The following is an 18,974-nucleotide window of genomic DNA, read 5'->3' as shown; positions in this document are numbered from 1 at the left end:
GTAATCCCAGCTACTTGGGAAGCTGAGGCAGGAGGATTGCAAAGCCAGCTTGAGTAATTTAGCAAGATCTGTTTCAAAATAAAATTTAAAAATAGGAATGTGGATTCCTATTATCCCTAATAGCTCAGGGATAGAGAGCCCCTGGTTCAATTCCAAGTCCCCCCAACCCCAAAATTATTTGGGTTGAGTATAGTGGTGAATGCCTGTAATCCTAGCAACTCAGGAGTCTGAGGCAGGAGGATCACAAGTTCAAAGCCAACCTCAGCCATTTAGGAAGACCCTAGGCAAATCAGTGAGACCCTCTTTAAAAATAAAAAGAATAAGATAAAATAAAGGACTGGGGATGTAGCTCAGTGGTTAAGCACCCCTGGGTTCAATTCTCAGGTACCAAAAGCAAAAAACAAAATGAAAACTTATTTGGCCAAAACAAATGACACTGGAGGAAATGTTATATAATATGTAATTTGATGACTGGTTTTAGGCATTTTAAAAAAAAATGATACTGCAGGATGACAAAGTCTCCTTTTTAATGAGAGGGTTTCATAGTTAAAATGGAAGAATGTCTTTAAAGATCCTTTTGGATGGACAGGGGTGTAGCTTAGTTTAAGACACTAGACAATCACCACAAAACAACCACAAAAAAACTCTGATTGTTTTAAAATAGCATAATCAGTACCGTCTGCACCACCTCTACAGCTTCATGGGCTTTCTGTGTTCCTCTCTCTCTGACTTTTCTTTCAGGTACTATATCAAGGACTCGAAGTTATTTGGTGTTTACCATGACACCCTATTAAGTAAGTGCTGATTCAAGTAGCTGCTTTTTCTAGCCAACAAGATGTTCTGTATTTCTCTAGTGAAAGCAATAGATAATCCTAAACTTGCTAAGTCAGAGATCATTTCAGATTATTTGTTGACTTAACAAATATTCTTCAAACTTGTATCTGACCCATTTCAGAGGGTCAGATAGAAGTTTGAAGAATATATATATATATATATATATATATATATATATATATATATATATAAATTTTTTTTTAAGAAGAAAACTTATTGAAGTCGCAATAGGGGAAAAAAATAGCAGGAGTCCAAAAGAGATAGGTGGGGGAAGGAAAACAGCAAGCAGCAAAATGCTGTCATGCAAGTCAGAGCACTAAGTCCATAAATACGTCAGAGCAGGCTGGAGAGCACCTGATGCAGGGAGACTGTGTGTAGAAGGAATCAGGTAACCTGAGTGGTAGTCCCAATTCTCCACCAACTGCATACCTTCCTGAGTTCCAACAAAGTGTGAATCTTCTTTGGTCCTCATTTTTCTGATCTGGATAATGGGAGGTTTTTAAAAGAAATTTTTAATCCAAAGTGGTGAGACTTTCTCATCATCTCTGTATATTCTCTTCAGCAAAGTTCAGTTTATGAGCTGCCTGCCCTGCCACCTAGCCCATTTCTATACCTCCTCCTACTCAGGGAAGACAAAGTAGGTAATTAATTGATTTCTTGTGATTCCAGTGAAGCAAGTGCTATACCACTGAGCTATGTCCTCGGCCTCAATGCAAACTATTAAATCTGGGGCAAAAGATGTCATGGAAAAGAAGAATCCAAGAAACAAGATTTGCCCTAAAGACCCATATTGGATGAGCTGGGTGCTTGATCTCCCCAGTTTACTTTCCTGACTTCCTGTTAATCCTGAACTGGGTCTCTCATTCTTGGAGAGTTTTGTGTAACTTTTAGAATCCCCTTCTTTACCCAGGAATTCTCATGATATTATTTGTCGGCAAGATGACTTTGCTGACATTTTGAAGATTTGTTAGGAATGAGTTGGTGACTTTGGCCAGATTTTAATTCTTAATTCTTTTTTCCTCCGAGAAGAGGATTAACTAACAAAAGCATTTTGTGTGTTGAGTAGGTTACGGTTTGATTAATGTGATTTGACTCACAGCCCAAGTAAGCAGCTAGGGACCCATAAAACCGGGGTCAGACTTATAAATTAGGGATATATCCCAGAGAGGCAGTGTATTAGTGACTCTAAGAGCAAACTCCCTCTCTGTGAATATACCTGCCAGATAACACAGATGATTTGAAAAGCAGGTGAATTAATGTTGCTGGGAAGCCGACATCTCAAAGTCCCAGTTAGCCAAGTACCACTAGGTTGAGTATCAAGGGGAGAAGGAAACCAAAGTTGAGATGCTAGCTCGTATCTGCTGTTATGTGGGGTGCTAAAGGGTAATTCATTTTACCTTTCTAGATCCTCTCTGCTGGGCTCATCTGCAAAATAGGCTGCTAGCTGAGATCACAGACTGGATCAGACAGTTTGCCTTTGCTAGGGGTCTTGTTCTCCATCCCCTGCACATTGTGGGTGTGTGCTGCTGCCTGGTTTGGGGCTTACTGCCATTATTTTCTCTTCTGTGCCAGCCCAACAGAAGGTCTCGTGGCACATAGTGGCGAAGTTGCTCTTCTTCCCCAAAACTACTCTGGATCACTTCTGGCATATTTTAATGATTTGTAATGTATTATGAGTTCTTTAGAGCGGTGGTTTATAACAGGATTTGTGTTTGTTTTGTCTTTGTTCCGTGGATCCTTTCGGGGGCCAAGGAAAAGCCGTGAGCCTTCTCTGTGGAAGAAGTGTCCACATACACATTTACGTAAGTTTCAGGGTATTCCTGAGCTCTGAAGGCTTAGAACCCAGGCCCAGAACCCATGCTCAGGAAGAATATTCTGTTTACAAGTTTGAGTGGTGCTGTTGCTCTTTGGGAAATGCTATAGGAACTAGCACAGGAGGGGCGTAGGAGACCAGACAGACAGGTCTCAGTGGCTGTGATGTTCAAGTTATGAATGAGCCCTGGACACTCACAGCCTCCTTCTAGAGACAGATTCATCACTTCCTAGAGGAAAGCAGCATCTTGGAGACTAGTTGTGTGCACCATTGCCGGAAAGAAAATAATCTGCAAGCTTTTGGTTTCTAAAATAAAGCATACATTCTAGCTCCTGTCTCTGTACTGTGGTATGAGTCTGTTTGGATGGCATCCTCTGAATTTCTCTGAGGAGGACACTTATCTACATTTTAAAGTTCTCCCGTTTGGCTAGTAATTCTGTTCCCGACAAGGCTCAGCACAAGGAGATTGCATTTTCATACATGACTTTTGCTATTATCCTCCTTTTCATCTTTGCATGCCCTTACATTTCTCATTCCCTTAGAAGATCATTCTGGGTGTGACCCATTGTTGAAGTACTTAATCCATGGGATGCTCCCATCATTTCCTCCGTGTGACTGTCCTGGGTTAATTCCTCAAAGGTTGTCATAACGTGGGCCTCTAGCCTGGTTTATTTCCCTTTGGTTTTGAATTTTCAGTCTAGAATTACTGAATTAATGGTAGAAGTGAATAAGCACTAGCTGACAGCGTCCTTTGAGTCCTTTAAAAATATGAAAGTAGATAAAAGTGGAAACAGGATTCGGATTCTATTTTGGACGCAATAGCTATTCCTGAATCTCATAAAATGTGGTGGAGGGGAGAGACCCAAAAACATTAAATTTAAGTTGTTTTTTTTTTTTTTTTCTTTTTTCCCTTGCTCTCTTACTTCACAGCTCCGGTCCCTGCTTCCCATGAGCTCTATCCAGGAGCACAGTAATCACTCCTGATTTGGTATGGTTTGTAAAAGCAGGCTATTTCTTTTGTGGAAATCATTGACATTCTGTAGTTTTACTCACAATGTAAGTGAATGTAATTGATCTTAAGTTTCAGAAAAAAAAATATAGTTGGTTTTCCATTTTAAAACTTCTTTAGTAAGTTTTATAGCAAATATAATAGTGGATAGAAGAGAACGTATAAATGTACACATACGACCATCCAGCCTCAGCAAGGTCGGTATACAGCCAATCTTGTTCCATCAACACGTCCTGGTTCCCCTTTGCCTTGGAAATACACTGAAGCAAATTCCAGACATGTCATTTCACCTGTAAATATCTCATGTATTAAAGATGTAAGAAATCTTTGCAAACGTAACCCAATACCAGCACCTAAAAAACGAAGCTTAATAGCAAATATCTAATCAGCATTCACAGCTCTTTCAGTGGTCCTATACTTTGTTTTTGTAGTTTGTTAATGTGAATTGGGATTCATCCAAGGTCTCTGCTGTGAGGTTGGTTGATAAGCACTTAGGCTTCTGTTTCTTGCCATTTTTGTCACCGTTTTATATTGGTATTGAAGAAGCTGGTTTGTGTGTTTTAGTTTCCTATAATCTAGGTTTTGCTTATCTGTTATTTTTAAGGAAATGAGTAAAACAAGTATGTTATTTTTAAAAAGGTGTTTTTAAGTGTGTGCAAAGTGACTTCTTTACATTTTCTCCCCCTGCCATGTCTTTATGGGAAGACCTTGGCCAGTTACATGCAGAAGTATCGCTTACTGGGTGCATTTCCCGGCTGGCCGGAATACACCAGCCATTCCTCATCAGTAACACCAGTTATTCTGGGCAGAGAGTTGGAAGGGCGGGTTTTCCTGTTGAATGTGCAGTGAGAGGCAGGAGATCAAATGTCCCAACACTTCTCTTTTTGTTATGAGGAATGAGGAATATTCTCTCGAGGTTTGTTCATTCCAGTAGAAAGAGGATCTCGGAATCTCTGGGTTGGGAAAGCTTTCCTGAGGTTACCTGACCCCATCTGGCCACCTTAGCACAAGATTCTAGTACGAGGCTGTTCATTAACATTCTACATCTTGCCTAGATCCTTCCACATTCCATGTTTTCTCTTTTTCCTTCAGAGAAATTGATTATTAAATTGAACCTCTTTCTGTGTACACATACTCATGCCTGCATATACTTTAAGATTAATCTTGATTCTTCCCCTTTGTCCTCTTCAGCACATAACTCTGAGACTCTACTCAAGTGTTTGTATGTAATAATGGTTTTCATGAAAAAAGATGTTTTCAGAAGTAAATTTTGAATAATGATGGGATTATTGCAGATGGTACTTTTTCTTTAAGCTGTATACAATGGTTAATTTGATGTGTCAACTTGGCTTGGCCACAGGGTGTCAAGATATGTGGCTGAGCATCATCCTGGATGTTTCTGTGAGGGTGTTTTTGGATAAAGTTAACATTTAGATCAGTGGACTTTTGAGTAATGCTTGATTGCCCTCCACAACTTGCATGAGCCTTATCCAATCAGTTGAAGGCCTAAATGAAACAAGAAAACTGCTTTCCCTGAGCAAGGAGGGTTTTCTCTAGCAGATGGCCCTCAGCCAAGAACTGCATCTACTCTTGGTCTTCAAACCTGTCATCCCATCCTGCGGATTTTGGATTTGCCAGCCTCCATCACTGCAAAAGCTAATTCCTTATAATAAATCTCTTTCTAAATATATATCCATCCATTGGTTCTGTTTCTCTAGGAAAACCCTGACTCAAACAGAGGGGAAAGGATAAAAGGGGCAGATGTATGTCCCAGATTTATTTGACTGTTTTTTAAGGAGGCATTTTATATCAGAGAGATGCAAAGATCATTGGCAAGGCCATGAGAAAACTGAGATTCCCGCCACAACTCTTCTATCACCTGCCTTTGGGTGTGTAACTCTTTCCTTTTCTTTGCCTCAGTTTATTCTCTGTAAAAGGAGTTTGAGCCAAGAGATTTCCAAAATGTTTGCATTTCATGAATACAAACATTGAACATCTGAGCCAGCTGCAGAAAAGGTTGTGTAAGGATCATTCTTCTGAGGATAGCCTTGGGCTTCCCTTGCTACATAGGAAAAGAAAAAAAACTAAACAAGTTAATGTGTAAAGGTTGTAATTGTGGTATAATTTCAAGCACAGGGGACCAAAAAAAAAAAAAAAATTACAGAAGGAATTCCTGTTTCAGGTAGGATGTTCTCATCAGTAAATTTAGAATGCAGATGAGTCATGTCTGCATGAGGACCTTTAGCTTTGGTGACTTTTCACCTGAGTGCAGAGAGTCTAACTTCAAGTATACTAAAGATCTGCCTCTGCACTGCACTAAGTCTTATTGTGCAAAGAGGGAACTGGGTGGCGATGGTGGTGGAGACTTGGCAGCTGTGACAAACTGAGGGGCCCTCACCCAATCAATGGACAGGAAATGTCTGGCTACAAGGACATTGTCCTCATCTTGACCACAAAGATTGGAAGGAGTCTCAGACTGGCGCTGACCTGTGGGTTTGTGGACTGATCTCTCTGTTGCCTTGGTTGTATGTGTGTGTGTTGCTGGGTCCTGATTCTAGTGCCTTGTGTGCGCTGGGCAAGTAACCTCCTCTTGTGAACTTGGGCTTCCCTCTTCCCCACAAAAAACAGCAGTAACCGCAAAGCAGAAACCTTATTATTTTAGCTTTTGTTGTCTGGAGAGTGGTCAGCACTTAGCTGCAGTCATCTTTTGGTGTTCTCTGTCTGGGATTAATGTTCACCTGACGTGCAGTCTGCCACTTGGGCAGCTGGCCTTTAAGGCTGGACGATCTGAGTGTGTGACTTGGAAAGCCAGCTAAGGGGACAGTCAGCTGCCTACCTTCGATGGGGACACCGTCTGTGTAAGACTGTTGCTCTCTGCTCTAGAGGCATGCCCTGCAAAGACAGCCAGGTAGCTTTGTCTTTGGAGATCTTTCTGAATGTTAGCTCACCATGAGGCTGGGACATTGACCGCCATGTCCCCTGGGAGGCTAGTTGACGGTTTACTCGGTTGGTGCTTTAAATGGACAAATGATTAACCCCCTGGAATCCGTGGTTAGACCCCAGTTATGGTGTTGAAGTCGACCTTTGAACCACGGGCTAAATTTGTTTTTCCAGACCTCTAATCCAATCAGGTGTCCCTGTCTGCTATGGAAAATTCCCTTGGGAGACGGTGGTAGGCAGGGGGTATGGGAAGTGGCAGGAGGACGCCTCCAACTCTTGCTGGACCTCCCAGCACCCCACTGAGGAGGTAAGGAAGGGACCTGTAAGACGAGTGGGAGACAGGAAAGGAGTTACAGCCTGGAGGCGGCTGAGTGGGAGCTGCTCCTGGCCCTCTGCCCACCCGGCTGCTTCCTTTCCCTGACATGACAGCCCTGCCGGCCTGGCTGCGGGCCACTTGGCAGTGGGCGCAGCAGCACAGCACATGATTCCCCACCAGACCAGCAGGGGCTGCGAGGGTCCTCAGGGATGGGCAAGGAGGTCTGTTCTCACACTGGCCGGCTCCTTCCCCACTGGGCCACCCCTGCCTGGTGCTGCCAGGTGTGGTGGCACAACTGCCGTCCCTTTTGCTTCCCTAGTCCAAGGCTCTCACTAGCTGCTCCCATGCGGAGGAGGAGGAGGAGGAGGAGGAGGAGGGGAAAATGCCAAAAGACAGTTGGAGTCCTGACTGTGGCTAGGAGATACGCCACCTGTTCAGTGTTCTTCATACAGAAAATGGTTACCTGCAGTTACCAGCCAGTGGAGAGGGACCTGTTCAATTGTAGTATAGACACATAGATCTATTCCAATAGAACACTGGCTCCCAGCCTGATTGCAGTAGGTGACCTCCTGGCAGGGAAGTGGCAGAGCAGTGTGGGGCCCGAGAAGAAAACAAAAACCCAAAATGCTCCCAAGATGAGAGAGGGCAACCAGTGATTTATCTCTGAGAAGCGGAGACACTGGCTGTTATTCCTAGTCTTAGTCTTTCTCTCTGTAAAATCCAGGAAGGTGTGAGAGACGTGTGTGCTTGTCTACCCCATCCCCTTCACAGGAACGTCAGTTAAACTCATAGTGGGGCTTCTGTTCAAATCCGAGATTTTGCAGGTAGCCATTGGGAAAATAATAAACTCAGTTAAATTCTAATTCTGGCTCTACACTGGCTTTACTTCCCCTCTCCCACTTCCCTCCCTCACGCTCTTTTTTTTTTTCTTTTTCAAAGATACTTTATCACATTTCCCTCCACTCAGCAGCAAAGTCTTCAGGTGAGCTGATTAGCATTTTCAGTAGGGTTGAGTACGGTTGGAAGGCACTCGAGCATTTTCATAGGGTGATGAGTGTTCTTTATTGACTCGAGACTTTGGGGTAGAGGAAGGGACACAAAAATATTGTTAAGCTCTAGAAACCGGGATTGGAACAGTCTTGGGGAGGTTGCCCAGTGCCACCCTGACTGATGTGACCAGCAGTCAAAGGCTGTGTAAAGGTGAAGGGGATCTTTAGGGGGGGGTGTGAGTTGCCACACTGGGGAGAAGCTGTCTCCTGAGCCTGACCATAGTGCCTCTCCAGATGAAGAGTATGTGACACACGACCACCAGAGGACTCCGACACATTCAAACCCAAACCCAAATGCCTCATTGAGTAGAAGTCCAGAGGGGGCAAATACTTACCCACAGTCACACAGCACAGTGGTTGTGCTGCTCCCAACCAGGGCTCTCTCCCACAGAGAGAGTTTTTTTGTTTCTATCAGTGATTAGAATAAAATGTGGAATTAATTTTGTCTGCCTGGCTATTCCCACTTCCCTGTTGTTCTAGTCTTCTATTCCTTCTGACTAGGGGGTGGCTAGCTCCCTTGCAGATGGTGTTGGTTTCTTGAAGCACCTGCCTGTTCCTCATTCAGCTTTAGACCCATATATGCCTCATCAGCTATAAACTTTCCTGTTCTCCTTAGCTCCCCTGTGCTGCTAGCCGCCCCCCACCCCGGGCTCCTTTGTTCATTTGGTGGGTTGTTCATTAAGCCTTCAGCAGCAGGAATGAGGGAAGCTCTGCTTGTACTCATTGAAGGCCATTCTCAGTGTAAACAGCTGTGAACCTGTGTAATTTTTAAAATCAAGAAATAGGCTAAAGTTTACTACAGTAGTCAAATTACTATTGATTGTGTCTCTAAGAGGCTAAAAGCAGTGGCTTTTATAAAACACCAATCTTATTTGGTTCTCAAATACCCATACAAGGTAGGTGGGGGGCATCCTTGTTTTTAAGGCTATAGCATCTGAGATTCAGCAAGGTCGTGCAGCTTGCACAAGGTCAAATAGCTGGCAAAGAGCAGAGAATGTGAACCCAGGTTAATCTGGTCACAAAGCCACCAAACTGTCCCGCTACCCACTCATTATCCAACCGTGGCCTTGCCCAAGGAAACATATTGCTAGTTTTTATTTTGAGAATGAGTGGGGAAGGAGTTGGAACAAAGTGTGCTTGAATATCTGCTGACTGACACTTCAGTCACACCACTGACGAGATAACATTTCTGAATAGCAGGTCTTCTAGAATGAGGAAATCACAACTCCTCGTCTTCCTTTTTTGTTCCTTCTAGAAAAAAAATCATAGGGATTTTTCTTTAATATAATTTAGGTTATCAACAACATTGGCCTTTTTCCCAGTTAAAAACCACATGTTTACTGTAGAAAATACAGATGCACACAAGATGACATGACTTTTCAAACTTACAGAAGCTGCTTAAGAATGTGGGCACTGGCTCTGGATTTCCAGGGTATGGGCCCTCTCTGCAGGTCTGTGTATGATGTTGGCCTCATCATTTTTGTGTCTGTTTTTGGTCTATGAAGTTGGAAACAGCCAAACCTCATTGGATTTTTGTTAAGTGTAAATGAGTTAATAGCTGCAAAATCCCCTGAAGGTAAACAAGAGATTTTTAACATTTTAACAAATATTCTTCTAGTCACCCTCTCTGAGCCTGTGTATTCATGTGCAAATATATATGCTAGCATACATCTATTAATAAACAAAGAGGTAATTTTTTAAACCAACTACTTTCATCAGGTTCCCTTCCTTACCCCCACATGGCCTTCTCCATGACTTGATGGTTGCTTAACCCCAGTGTGTGATGGCACAAATGGAACTGAATACATTTGATGGGTGTATAGATTCCTAGTTTTGCACTGAGCAGATTGGAGTAGTTCTGTCATGAATGTTGCCTCTGGGTGATAGGAGCTCGACACTCTTTAGAGCATACCTTTTTATGGGGGGTATACCTGCCTTGATTCTGAGCGTGGCAGCACTGTGAATTCGTATGCCAGTCCTGAGCGGGCCACTCGGACTCTGGCTCTCGAACGTATGTCATCCCCCTTAAATCTGAAAAAAACATGTTTCTGAATTTAACTTCTCTGGTATGACTGCTCTCTTGATTTGCAAGAAATCACAAACCTGATTGTCTTCTTGCCATTTCTGAGGTGCTAAGAAGCTGTCCTTAAAATGCGTCAGAGGAGAAGCCTGCTCCTTGCTTGCCAGGTTGGTCCCACCTTTCTGGGTAGAGAGCTGCAGTTAAATCTAGGCCATGCTGGACACTGAACCTTGCTGTTTTATGAGTTTCTAGTGATGTGCTTCATTCCTTTAGCGGTATGAAGTTCTTGCTGGCCTCAAGTTGGCAGAAACCATTGATTAGTTCCCCCTTCCCTACCACCCATCCTCTCCACTGCCTTCCGACACTAGCAAAGCTGACTGTTGCCTGTCCACACCTCAAGAGCATTATAGAGAGAGACTTGAGTCCAAGTTTGGCATGCAGAAGGCAAGAGTGATGGGCTGAAGTGACTGGGGACAATAGTCTCTTGTGGGATACACCTCTGAAAAGGTTTGTGGTTTAAGGAGATCTTTTCTCCTACAGCCTAACAGAAGAATCAGGAGCCAACGTTGGGAACCTGGTATTTTAAATGATGTACTTTCTAAAGGAACTCAGCTGCACTGTAGGATGCTATTGACAGATCATGCTCAGGCATCCAAAACATTTAAGGGAAGAACCTGATTGTTTTTGTTTTCATTCTAATCTAGGGACTATATTTTTTCACTGCTGAGAGAAGAATCTAATACATTGTCAGGCTAATGTGTATGCAGAATTGTAGAGGAGCCAGTGTGTCTTTGAGGTATGCTAGACCAGCATTAGGACTTAAAAAGAGAATAATGTGTATCTCACATTTGGAAAACTCACAAAGCATCAATTATTCTTAGTAGTGTTTTCCAAAGTGATCTTTAATTAGTTTCCTCTTGACACTCTCCCTGTGAGCAAGGTTAAGTAACATTACCCTCTTTGTACTGATGAGGACTCCAAAACAATGAGAGGTTAATTGACAGTGCCTTGTGGTCTCTACACTGAGGCTGACCCAGCCAGAGGAATTTCCTCTGCCTGTAACTCTGGCTTTCCACTCCAAAGGGTCTGCAGAGCCAGGGCTGCCTCAGGGAAGACTTCAACAGAGGCAGGAAAAGTTCCCAGCCAAGGAAAAAGCATCTTGCTCAACCTTCATTATTATTATTTCTTTTTCTTTTTTGGTAGTACTGGGGACTGGACTCATCAGCCATATTCTTGCATTCCTGTTTGGGGACTGTTGAGGTGGTAGTCTCTCGCAAAGTCATAGTCCAACTTCCTCCGCCTAGAAACCGTTTTTGCTGCCTTGAGCCAAGCTGTAGGAGTGATGGATAGCAGAAATAAATTATTTTGGGCCCAAATGCTCAGTCTTGGCAGGGGGCCCTTTGTATTTGAGATGTAAACCTGACATCTACAAAAGGCTTAGGAATCTGATGTTTTTTTTTCCCTGTAGTTCACATGTTGGCCTCTTCTGTAGAAGGGTTATCAGTTGTCCCTCGTGCATGTTCCTGTTAAAGCTTACTTTCGATTCAGATATTGCAAAATATGTAATTGGGAGCACAGAAATGTTTCTAATCTAGGAAGCCCTTGCATCTCTGCCTTCTGCCCCCAACAGAACTGCTAACATCCTTGAATCATCTTGGCTTACAGCTCCCAGCAATGTAGCAGATCAATGCCACAAAGCCAGGGTTGGTGGTGCCACTGAAGTCATGGTCTGATGTAGGACGTTACCATACTGATGTTAGTTATCCTTGTGTCCTGACTGTACTTTTTTTTTTTGGCTCCATAAAGGCCCTCTCATAATTAGCAAAAATACTCATAAGATTGTTATGGGCTTGTGGAGGACAAGCTTAATAAGAGTAAGGAAAGCATATAATTTTGAGCTAGAAAAAATTGGTCTAATCTTCCCTCTATTTCTTATGAGTTATGGAGCCTTAGGCTAACAGGTCTTCTTTTTGAACTTTACATTTTTTTTTCAGCTATAAAAATGGGGATATCTACCTCATGATTAAACTATAAGGCCACACTAATAAATATGTACTTCACAGACAGAAGCAGACCAAGTCTGGGACCAATGAGGTTGCTACAATTCATCCACTATCCAGGTGTCCTCCTCTGTACCCAGTTGTTTACCTTAAATTTACACAGGGTGGGGAATAGAGATTTGCCATCTGGGACTTGGAAGTCTAGAAATTTTACTGGATGGGGGGGAGATCAAGGCCAGACATGGTGAGCAAAGTGGACGCTGAAGTGACTTTTCTGTGAGTTTTGTCTGGAGGAGGGATCTTTGGTCACCACTGTTGTTCTGTTCTTCCTAGATGGAGCAAGAAGATAACCAGGGTATGTGTGAACACCAGGACTCAGAAGACGGAGCGATGGACTCCGATTTTGAGAACACGGAGGACAGGGAAGGGGACCCAGAAGAAAGAGGAATGGGCTTGAATTCACAGGATGCAGAAGAAAGAGGCCACCTGGAGCTGGAGATGGGCTCCAACCCCCAGGAGGAAGCTCTCAGTGAGGATTTCAGGAGAAGGGAAGTCCTGTCCAACATCTGCACAGGTGAGGAGGTGGGAATTTCCCCCACTCACATTCACATCTTGCTTTCTAGAATTACCAACAGGGGCAGCATTATCTTTGGGGGAGCTTTCTAGAGACCATTAAGCAGGATTCTGTACTAACCTAGCCTTTCTAGTACTGGTCCTTGGGCACATTATTTTCTTCAGTCCAGTCTGAGGTGGGCTGTGCTGGTAGGCATTGGTGAAGAGGCTCACACATGGGTACAGCACTTTACAGTAGAGATCACCACTGTTAATTCCCAGTTGTAACAGCACTACAATTACTCAGGTGACACTGGAAGGGTCGCTGGAAATGAGCTGCTGAATTTAAAGAGTTACTAAGTACAGTGTTGAGCAAAGTATCCAGATGCAGGTATACCTCCTCTGCAGACAAGTGAACAGTGTTAAATGACCTGTTTAGGTTCATGTGACTGATTTCAGAGTGCCCAATTCTACAAAATCTCTTGCCATTCCTGACCTGAGAGCTGGACCTTTATCCACTTCCTGGTTTCTGTCTTTGGGCATTTGTTACTTTATCCAGCTGAGTACATGCCCCAGGGTCAGAAAGGAGCTGAAATACTCTATGCTAGGACTGTAAGGTTACATTCCTTACCGCCTGACAAAGTCCCAGACTCCCTGCTGCCCTCCCCCACAGTGCACACAGCTTGTGGCCTTCCATAACTGAGCAACTTCCTGGAGTGCCCTCTGATTGGGGATAAAGTAGCTAAACACTAACAGGTGTGTATCCTTGAAGCAGCCTCCAGCCTGGGCTCCATAGCTCTAGCCTCTTTCCTTCTGTCATCACTCTCCTCCCCCATCCATAGACAAGACCAGAAGGTGAGTTTAGTTTGTTGTTTCACCTGAAGCTGTACCAGGCTGCAGTTTTAAAAAGCTGGGTTCATAATCATATATGCATGGAATTTATTTGCTTCATCTTAGCCTCTTGCCCCTTTCCCGTGCCACCTCTTTTTCATACTGCGTTTGAAAGTCGGTCTAGGGCTTGGTTAGGACAAGTGGTTTGTTTTTTTGCTTTTTTTTTTTTTTTTTTTTTTTTTTTTGTGTGTGTGTGTGTGGTTAGCTACGCCGACCTTTTCTTTTGAGGAAATAGCCTTACAAGGCACTGGTAGCTCTCAAGCAGTGAAAAACCTTTTCTCTGGAGATCGAGATCCCAAGGAGTTCCACCTGGCACAGACTCTGCCATTTCCTGCATTCAGAAAGCTCCGCTGGGTGGGGCCTGTGGAAGAACTGGAAAACAAAGTAGCAAAGTCTGCAGAGAGTGTACACTCCTTAGGCCTTTTCTGGGAGGAACCGAGTGGGTGCGGGGCTGGAATGTAAGGGGCTGGGTGGAGATTGGGAGCGTTTGGGGGAGGTGCATTACACCTTGGCCCACACACCCTTATGTCCAAGCTCCTTTCCTCTAGTCTTATCTTGTTGAGCGCTAGGTCAGTAAGCCCCTCTGCTTTCTTTTCAATGTTGCAGAGGGATTGCTGAGTGAGGAGGAAGCTATTGCTCTCCATGAGGAAGATGATCAGCCTGGTGTGGTTGACATGGGGATGTTCCCAGGTCTGTCTGAATCAGACAGCATATCCCGGAGTCCCCAGGAAGAGGAGGAGGAGGAAAGTACTGGAGAGAATAGGTTGGAAGAGGAAGAAGAGCAGCCGCCACCTCCCATACTTCCCTGGAGGCGCCACCTGTCCCTGGGAAGTCGCCACCGAGGTGACAAACCTGCTCACCGCCGCTTCCACCGCCTCCACCACCCCATGGCCATGGATCTCGGGGAGCTAGACAGCCTGGTGGCTAGCATCATGGATGCGCCCACCATCTGCCCCGACTGCGGGGAGAGCTTCAGCCCAGGTGCCGCTTTCCTACAGCACCAGCGTATTCACCGCCTGGCAGAGGCCGCCGCGGTAGCCAGCCTGGAGCCTTTCGGCCTGGCGGGCGAGTGCGGAGCTGTGGTGGGGATGATGGGGATGGGCGTGGCAGGGGGCTTTGGAGCCGGGCCCGCATTGGCCCGGCCCCCGCGCGAAAAGCCCTTCCGCTGCGGGGAGTGTGGCAAGGGCTTCAGCCGCAACACCTACCTGACAAACCACCTGCGCCTGCACACTGGCGAGCGGCCCAACCTGTGTGCCGATTGCGGGAAGAGCTTCAGCTGGCGCGCGGACCTGCTCAAACACCGGCGCCTGCACACCGGTGAGAAGCCCTATCCGTGCCCGGAGTGCGGTGAGGCTTTCAGCCTCAGCTCGCACCTGCTGAGCCACAGGCGTGCGCACGCGGCCGCCAGCGGTGCAGGTGCTGCAGCGCTGCGGCCCTTTGCCTGTGGGGAGTGTGGCAAGGGCTTCGTGCGCCGTTCACATCTGGCCAACCATCAGCGCATCCACACGGGCGAGAAGCCTCATGGTTGCAGCGAGTGCGGCAAGCGCTTCAGCTGGCGCTCGGACCTGGTGAAGCACCAGCGCGTGCACACAGGAGAGAAGCCCTACATGTGCTCAGAGTGTGGCGAGACCTTCAGCGTCAGCTCGCACCTCTTCACGCACAAGCGCACGCACTCGGGTGAGCGGCCTTATGTGTGCCGCGAGTGTGGCAAGGGCTTTGGGCGCAACTCGCACCTGGTGAACCACCTGCGCGTGCACACAGGCGAGAAGCCCTTCCGCTGCGGCCAGTGCGAGAAGCGCTTTAGCGATTTTTCCACGCTCACGCAGCACCAGCGCACGCACACCGGCGAGAAACCCTACACGTGCATTGAGTGCGGCAAGAGCTTCATCCAGAGTTCGCACCTGATCCGCCACCGCCGCATCCATACCGGCAACAAGCCGCATAAGTGCGCAGGCTGTGGCAAAGGCTTCCGCTACAAAACGCACCTTGCACAGCACCAGAAGCTGCACCTGTGCTAGGGTTAGGTGGGAGGGAGGTCGCCCTCTGTGAAGCATGTAGGGAATAGGTGTCCTGGGGACAAACCCTATTGAAAGAAGTGGGGAAGGGGCGGGAGGGGCAAGCTGAGAGTGACTGAGGAGCCTTTGAGTGTTAAGGAGTCCCCAGTAAGAGTTGTTATTTTGGGGTGCTATATTTTTGCCTACTTCCGCTCCAAGAAACTTTTGGGAGATGTGTTTGATAACGACTTCCTCAAATATACCCTGTAGGGAGTGAAGGGGCTTGGAGGATTAGGTGATTTGAGGACCTTGAGGAAGGGGGTTTGGAGAGTGGGGGTGGGAAACAGGATGGCAGGCAATAGAGTAGATTGGGCTACAATGACCTGGGGGAATCAGGGGAGGAAGTATGGTTGGAGTGAGAATAAAGTATAATGCGGGTATAAATAATTACCAACCAGGTGGTAAGCCAGTGTTTGCCCTGAGCTCCCAAATCAGCTATAATCGAGGAGACTCTTGTCCATCCTGAAGGAGAGGATATTTAGTATACTCTTCCTTTCTCTGAGCCACAGTTAGCTGCTATTTTGAGGCATCCAAGGGAAACTGGGAAGAAAACTACACACCTCATTTCAAGGGGCGACTTCTAGGGTGTAGAAATACATTTGTAACTGGTTCTTAGATCTCTTGAAAAATCCTGCTCTTGCTTCCAATTCCTTGATACTGCCTTGAACACCCTCTAACTTTGTGCTAGGTCAAAATCATCTACGTGGGTGACCTGCCCCTTGCCCTCTGTCAGGTGTGTGCCAGGCCCAGTATTTCTTTAAGGTGTCACTTGTAATCCGGAAAATGGAACAATCTCAGCTACGAGTGACCTTCCCCTTCCCAGGTCAGCTTGATGTCTGTGTTTCAAGTGAACCCCAGATGGTAAGCTGTTGTCCTAATGATCTGCTACAGAAGTCAGTTAGCTTAGGAGGTTTTTCTGGCAGTATATGAAAAATCCAGGAAAGCAAAGTTCACAAGTTGGAATGCAAGGCTCCTTTGTCTTTTTGCCTTCAATTTGCATGTGTACCCCGCTCACCCCCAACTCCATTCATATTGATGAGGGATCTAGTTCAAGCAAGAATTTCTTTTTTTCTTCATGTGGAGGCACAGTGGAAATCTCAAGGCTTTACACAAAGAGGGCAAAGTCAGGGAGAGGTGTAAATGCAAAATTGCCAAATAGCACAAGCAATGAATGTTTTCTAGTTGTTATATAGATGCCAAAATAGCACTTTTGTATTTGCAAAGTGCTTTATGCTTTTTAATGATTGTTAGTTGTTTCTCACATCTTTGTGAGCTAAATCAGTATTATGACCTCTGTCTTAGGGAAAGCCTGGGGGCAGGAATATGGCAGGCTGACCTGAACAAAGGCTGAGGACAGTGTGAAGAGGTATGGCCTCACCTTTTGTGTTCTCCAGCTCAGCTGCTAGGAAGACATACCTGTCATGATTTATATATATATATATATATATATATATATATATATATATATATAAAAAATAAGGACACTGAACATTTTTACCTTTGATTAAAAATTCAAAGCTAGCCTAGAAGGGCCAAAGAAGTCCTTATTGACAAAGCTGGTCTTTGTCACCTAATTAGAGTGACCTAGTTATGTTGCGTTTCTAGTAGAGGGCTGTAGTTAGATGACTTTTGTATAGATTTCAGTTCCATATGCTGAAAGTCCCTTCCCTAGGTTAGCCTTTAGAAGTTAGAATTGTGGGAAACAGTATTGTTTTCTTCACTAACATTTGTTACCCTGTACTATTCATAGAAGCATCTTCATAAACTGTTGGACACAGTTGAAGGGGGGAAAAAAAGCTACAAGATGGTTTTTACAGATTTAGCAAAGTTTCTGTGAATGCTAGTAATTTATACTTGATCTGTTGTATTCTAGCAAAGAACTTTGGGGACTGTGGAAAAGCATGTTTTTGTCATTATAAGAACACTGAAAAAAATTCTGCAAATTCTGGGTTTGTGTGTTGCCTGTTGATCTTGCCCTCTGAATTAGTTTACTGCTATTCATAAATACAAATAGATGTTCATACTAGGGATAATTTCAAAATACACTAATTCTTTTCAATTTTCTTTTAATCAAGAGTTATACCAGCAAACTACATTTCCATTATTTATAATGACTCTTGTAATCTAAATTGAATACCAAGTGTATAAGATCACCTAAAAATAATGTAGCCACTTTATAGGTAATCTTATTCCTTTATTTTTTTTCCCCATGCACATCTACCTCTTCCATCTGTTTTAAGTTCTTCCAAGTCTGTGCCTGTGAAATCTCTTCCAACTTTTGATTACTCATGGATTGATTATCTACTTTATTGGTTGTTTGGTCTTTTGCTGCCATCATTATGCACAGTCTCATCAGCATCAAATATATCACATATCAGCAGCTTTGAGAAGAGGGTTCAATGGAAGGTGAAGATTGAAGTTTATGTGAAATAAAGGCAGTAGAAATCCTTGAACTTCATTTGCCTCTGTTCTTTCTATTACCGTGGATAAGAGAATCAGCCATCATGTCAGTGTCTTTTCTATGAGCAAAGCCTTTAGCAGAAGAAAGCTGTATAACCATCAAAATCCCACTCCCAGGGTGTATTTAATATGTGAGTCCCTTTTTCTTACACTTCTTCGGGGAAAATACCTGCATTAAGTGAGGTTAAATACATTTAGGAGGTTGTTTCTTGTCTTTAGTTTTAGAATAGTAGTATTTTTTTTTTTTTTGGTAAACCCTATTAATTGTAGTTCATCCTTGATGGTGTTAAAGATTCCTTACTCCAACTTGTTGATGACGACGGAGGCAAATGAATTATTAGTATTTGTTCCCTGGTGAGTTTGGTCCAGAGCAGGCTTCCTCTGCTGCCCTTCACTAAGCAAAACCTGGAGCAGTTTAGATGTGAAATGGTTTGGATTAAATCTTGAGTTCTAAGTTGGAAGAAGTAAATGAGATGTTAACCCTTTGAGCCGTGTGGTCTCTGTACAATCAAGAGGCTGTACATATGTGAAAAAAAGTACAAATTAAGAATCTGTGTTCATAGACAATCTGAACTGTGTTTCTGAAGTTTGTGCACATTTTTCTTCACTGTAATGTTATTTTACATCTGTTTGTTAAAATAGTAATTTAATAATCTTAAGAGTAACAGGTTTTATGTGAGTGTCTTTGTGTATGTGAGAATTGCCTTGTTTTCAGGTCATTTTATTTAATGATGGTTCCTTGGACAGTATTCTAATGTTCATCAATCAATATGGAATATTTGTCATTAAATCCTTATCAGTCTTTTACTCTGTCATTCTTTCTTCCTTGTTTGTCATTTGTTAAATGTCACTCAGTTCAACCTGTGGAAGCTATGTGCTGCTAAAACGGGGACTAGCAAACTACGAGATCTGGCTTGACTCTGTAAATAAAATCCTATTGGAATATAGTCTCACCCATGAAGTCACCTTTATAGATTGCCTATGGCAACTTTCATGCTGCATGGCACAGCTAAGAGGTTGTGACAAAAGCTACATG

At 44.2% G+C, this 18,974-nt stretch overlaps 1 protein-coding gene across 7 annotated transcripts in view; it reads left to right on the top strand.

Annotated features, from left to right (window-relative positions):
- Znf697 (zinc finger protein 697) overlaps positions 1-18,753 on the top strand; it is a 29,155-nt gene extending 10,402 nt beyond the window's left edge. For 2 of the 7 annotated variants that reach the window (XM_005334940.5, XM_078027107.1), the window contains exons 2-3: positions 12,315-12,555; positions 14,031-18,753. In XM_005334940.5, the coding sequence (XP_005334997.2) occupies positions 12,315-12,555; positions 14,031-15,442 (1,653 nt within the window). In that variant the 3' untranslated portion in view covers positions 15,443-18,753. Of the gene's footprint in view, positions 1-5,936; positions 6,150-6,785; positions 6,904-10,056; positions 10,149-12,314; positions 12,556-12,848; positions 13,389-14,030 lie in introns of those variants that run through there. The other 5 variants (XM_078027105.1, XM_078027106.1, XM_078027110.1 and 2 more) reach the window with 5 other exon arrangements.
- Positions 18,754-18,974: the final 221 nt, after the last annotated feature.

This window comes from Ictidomys tridecemlineatus, chromosome 11 (genome assembly GCF_052094955.1).
Source record: "Ictidomys tridecemlineatus isolate mIctTri1 chromosome 11, mIctTri1.hap1, whole genome shotgun sequence".
NCBI lineage: Eukaryota > Metazoa > Chordata > Mammalia > Rodentia > Sciuridae > Ictidomys > Ictidomys tridecemlineatus.
The sequence above is the reverse complement of the archived record's forward strand: the minus strand, read 5'-3'. Positions and strand labels throughout refer to the sequence as shown.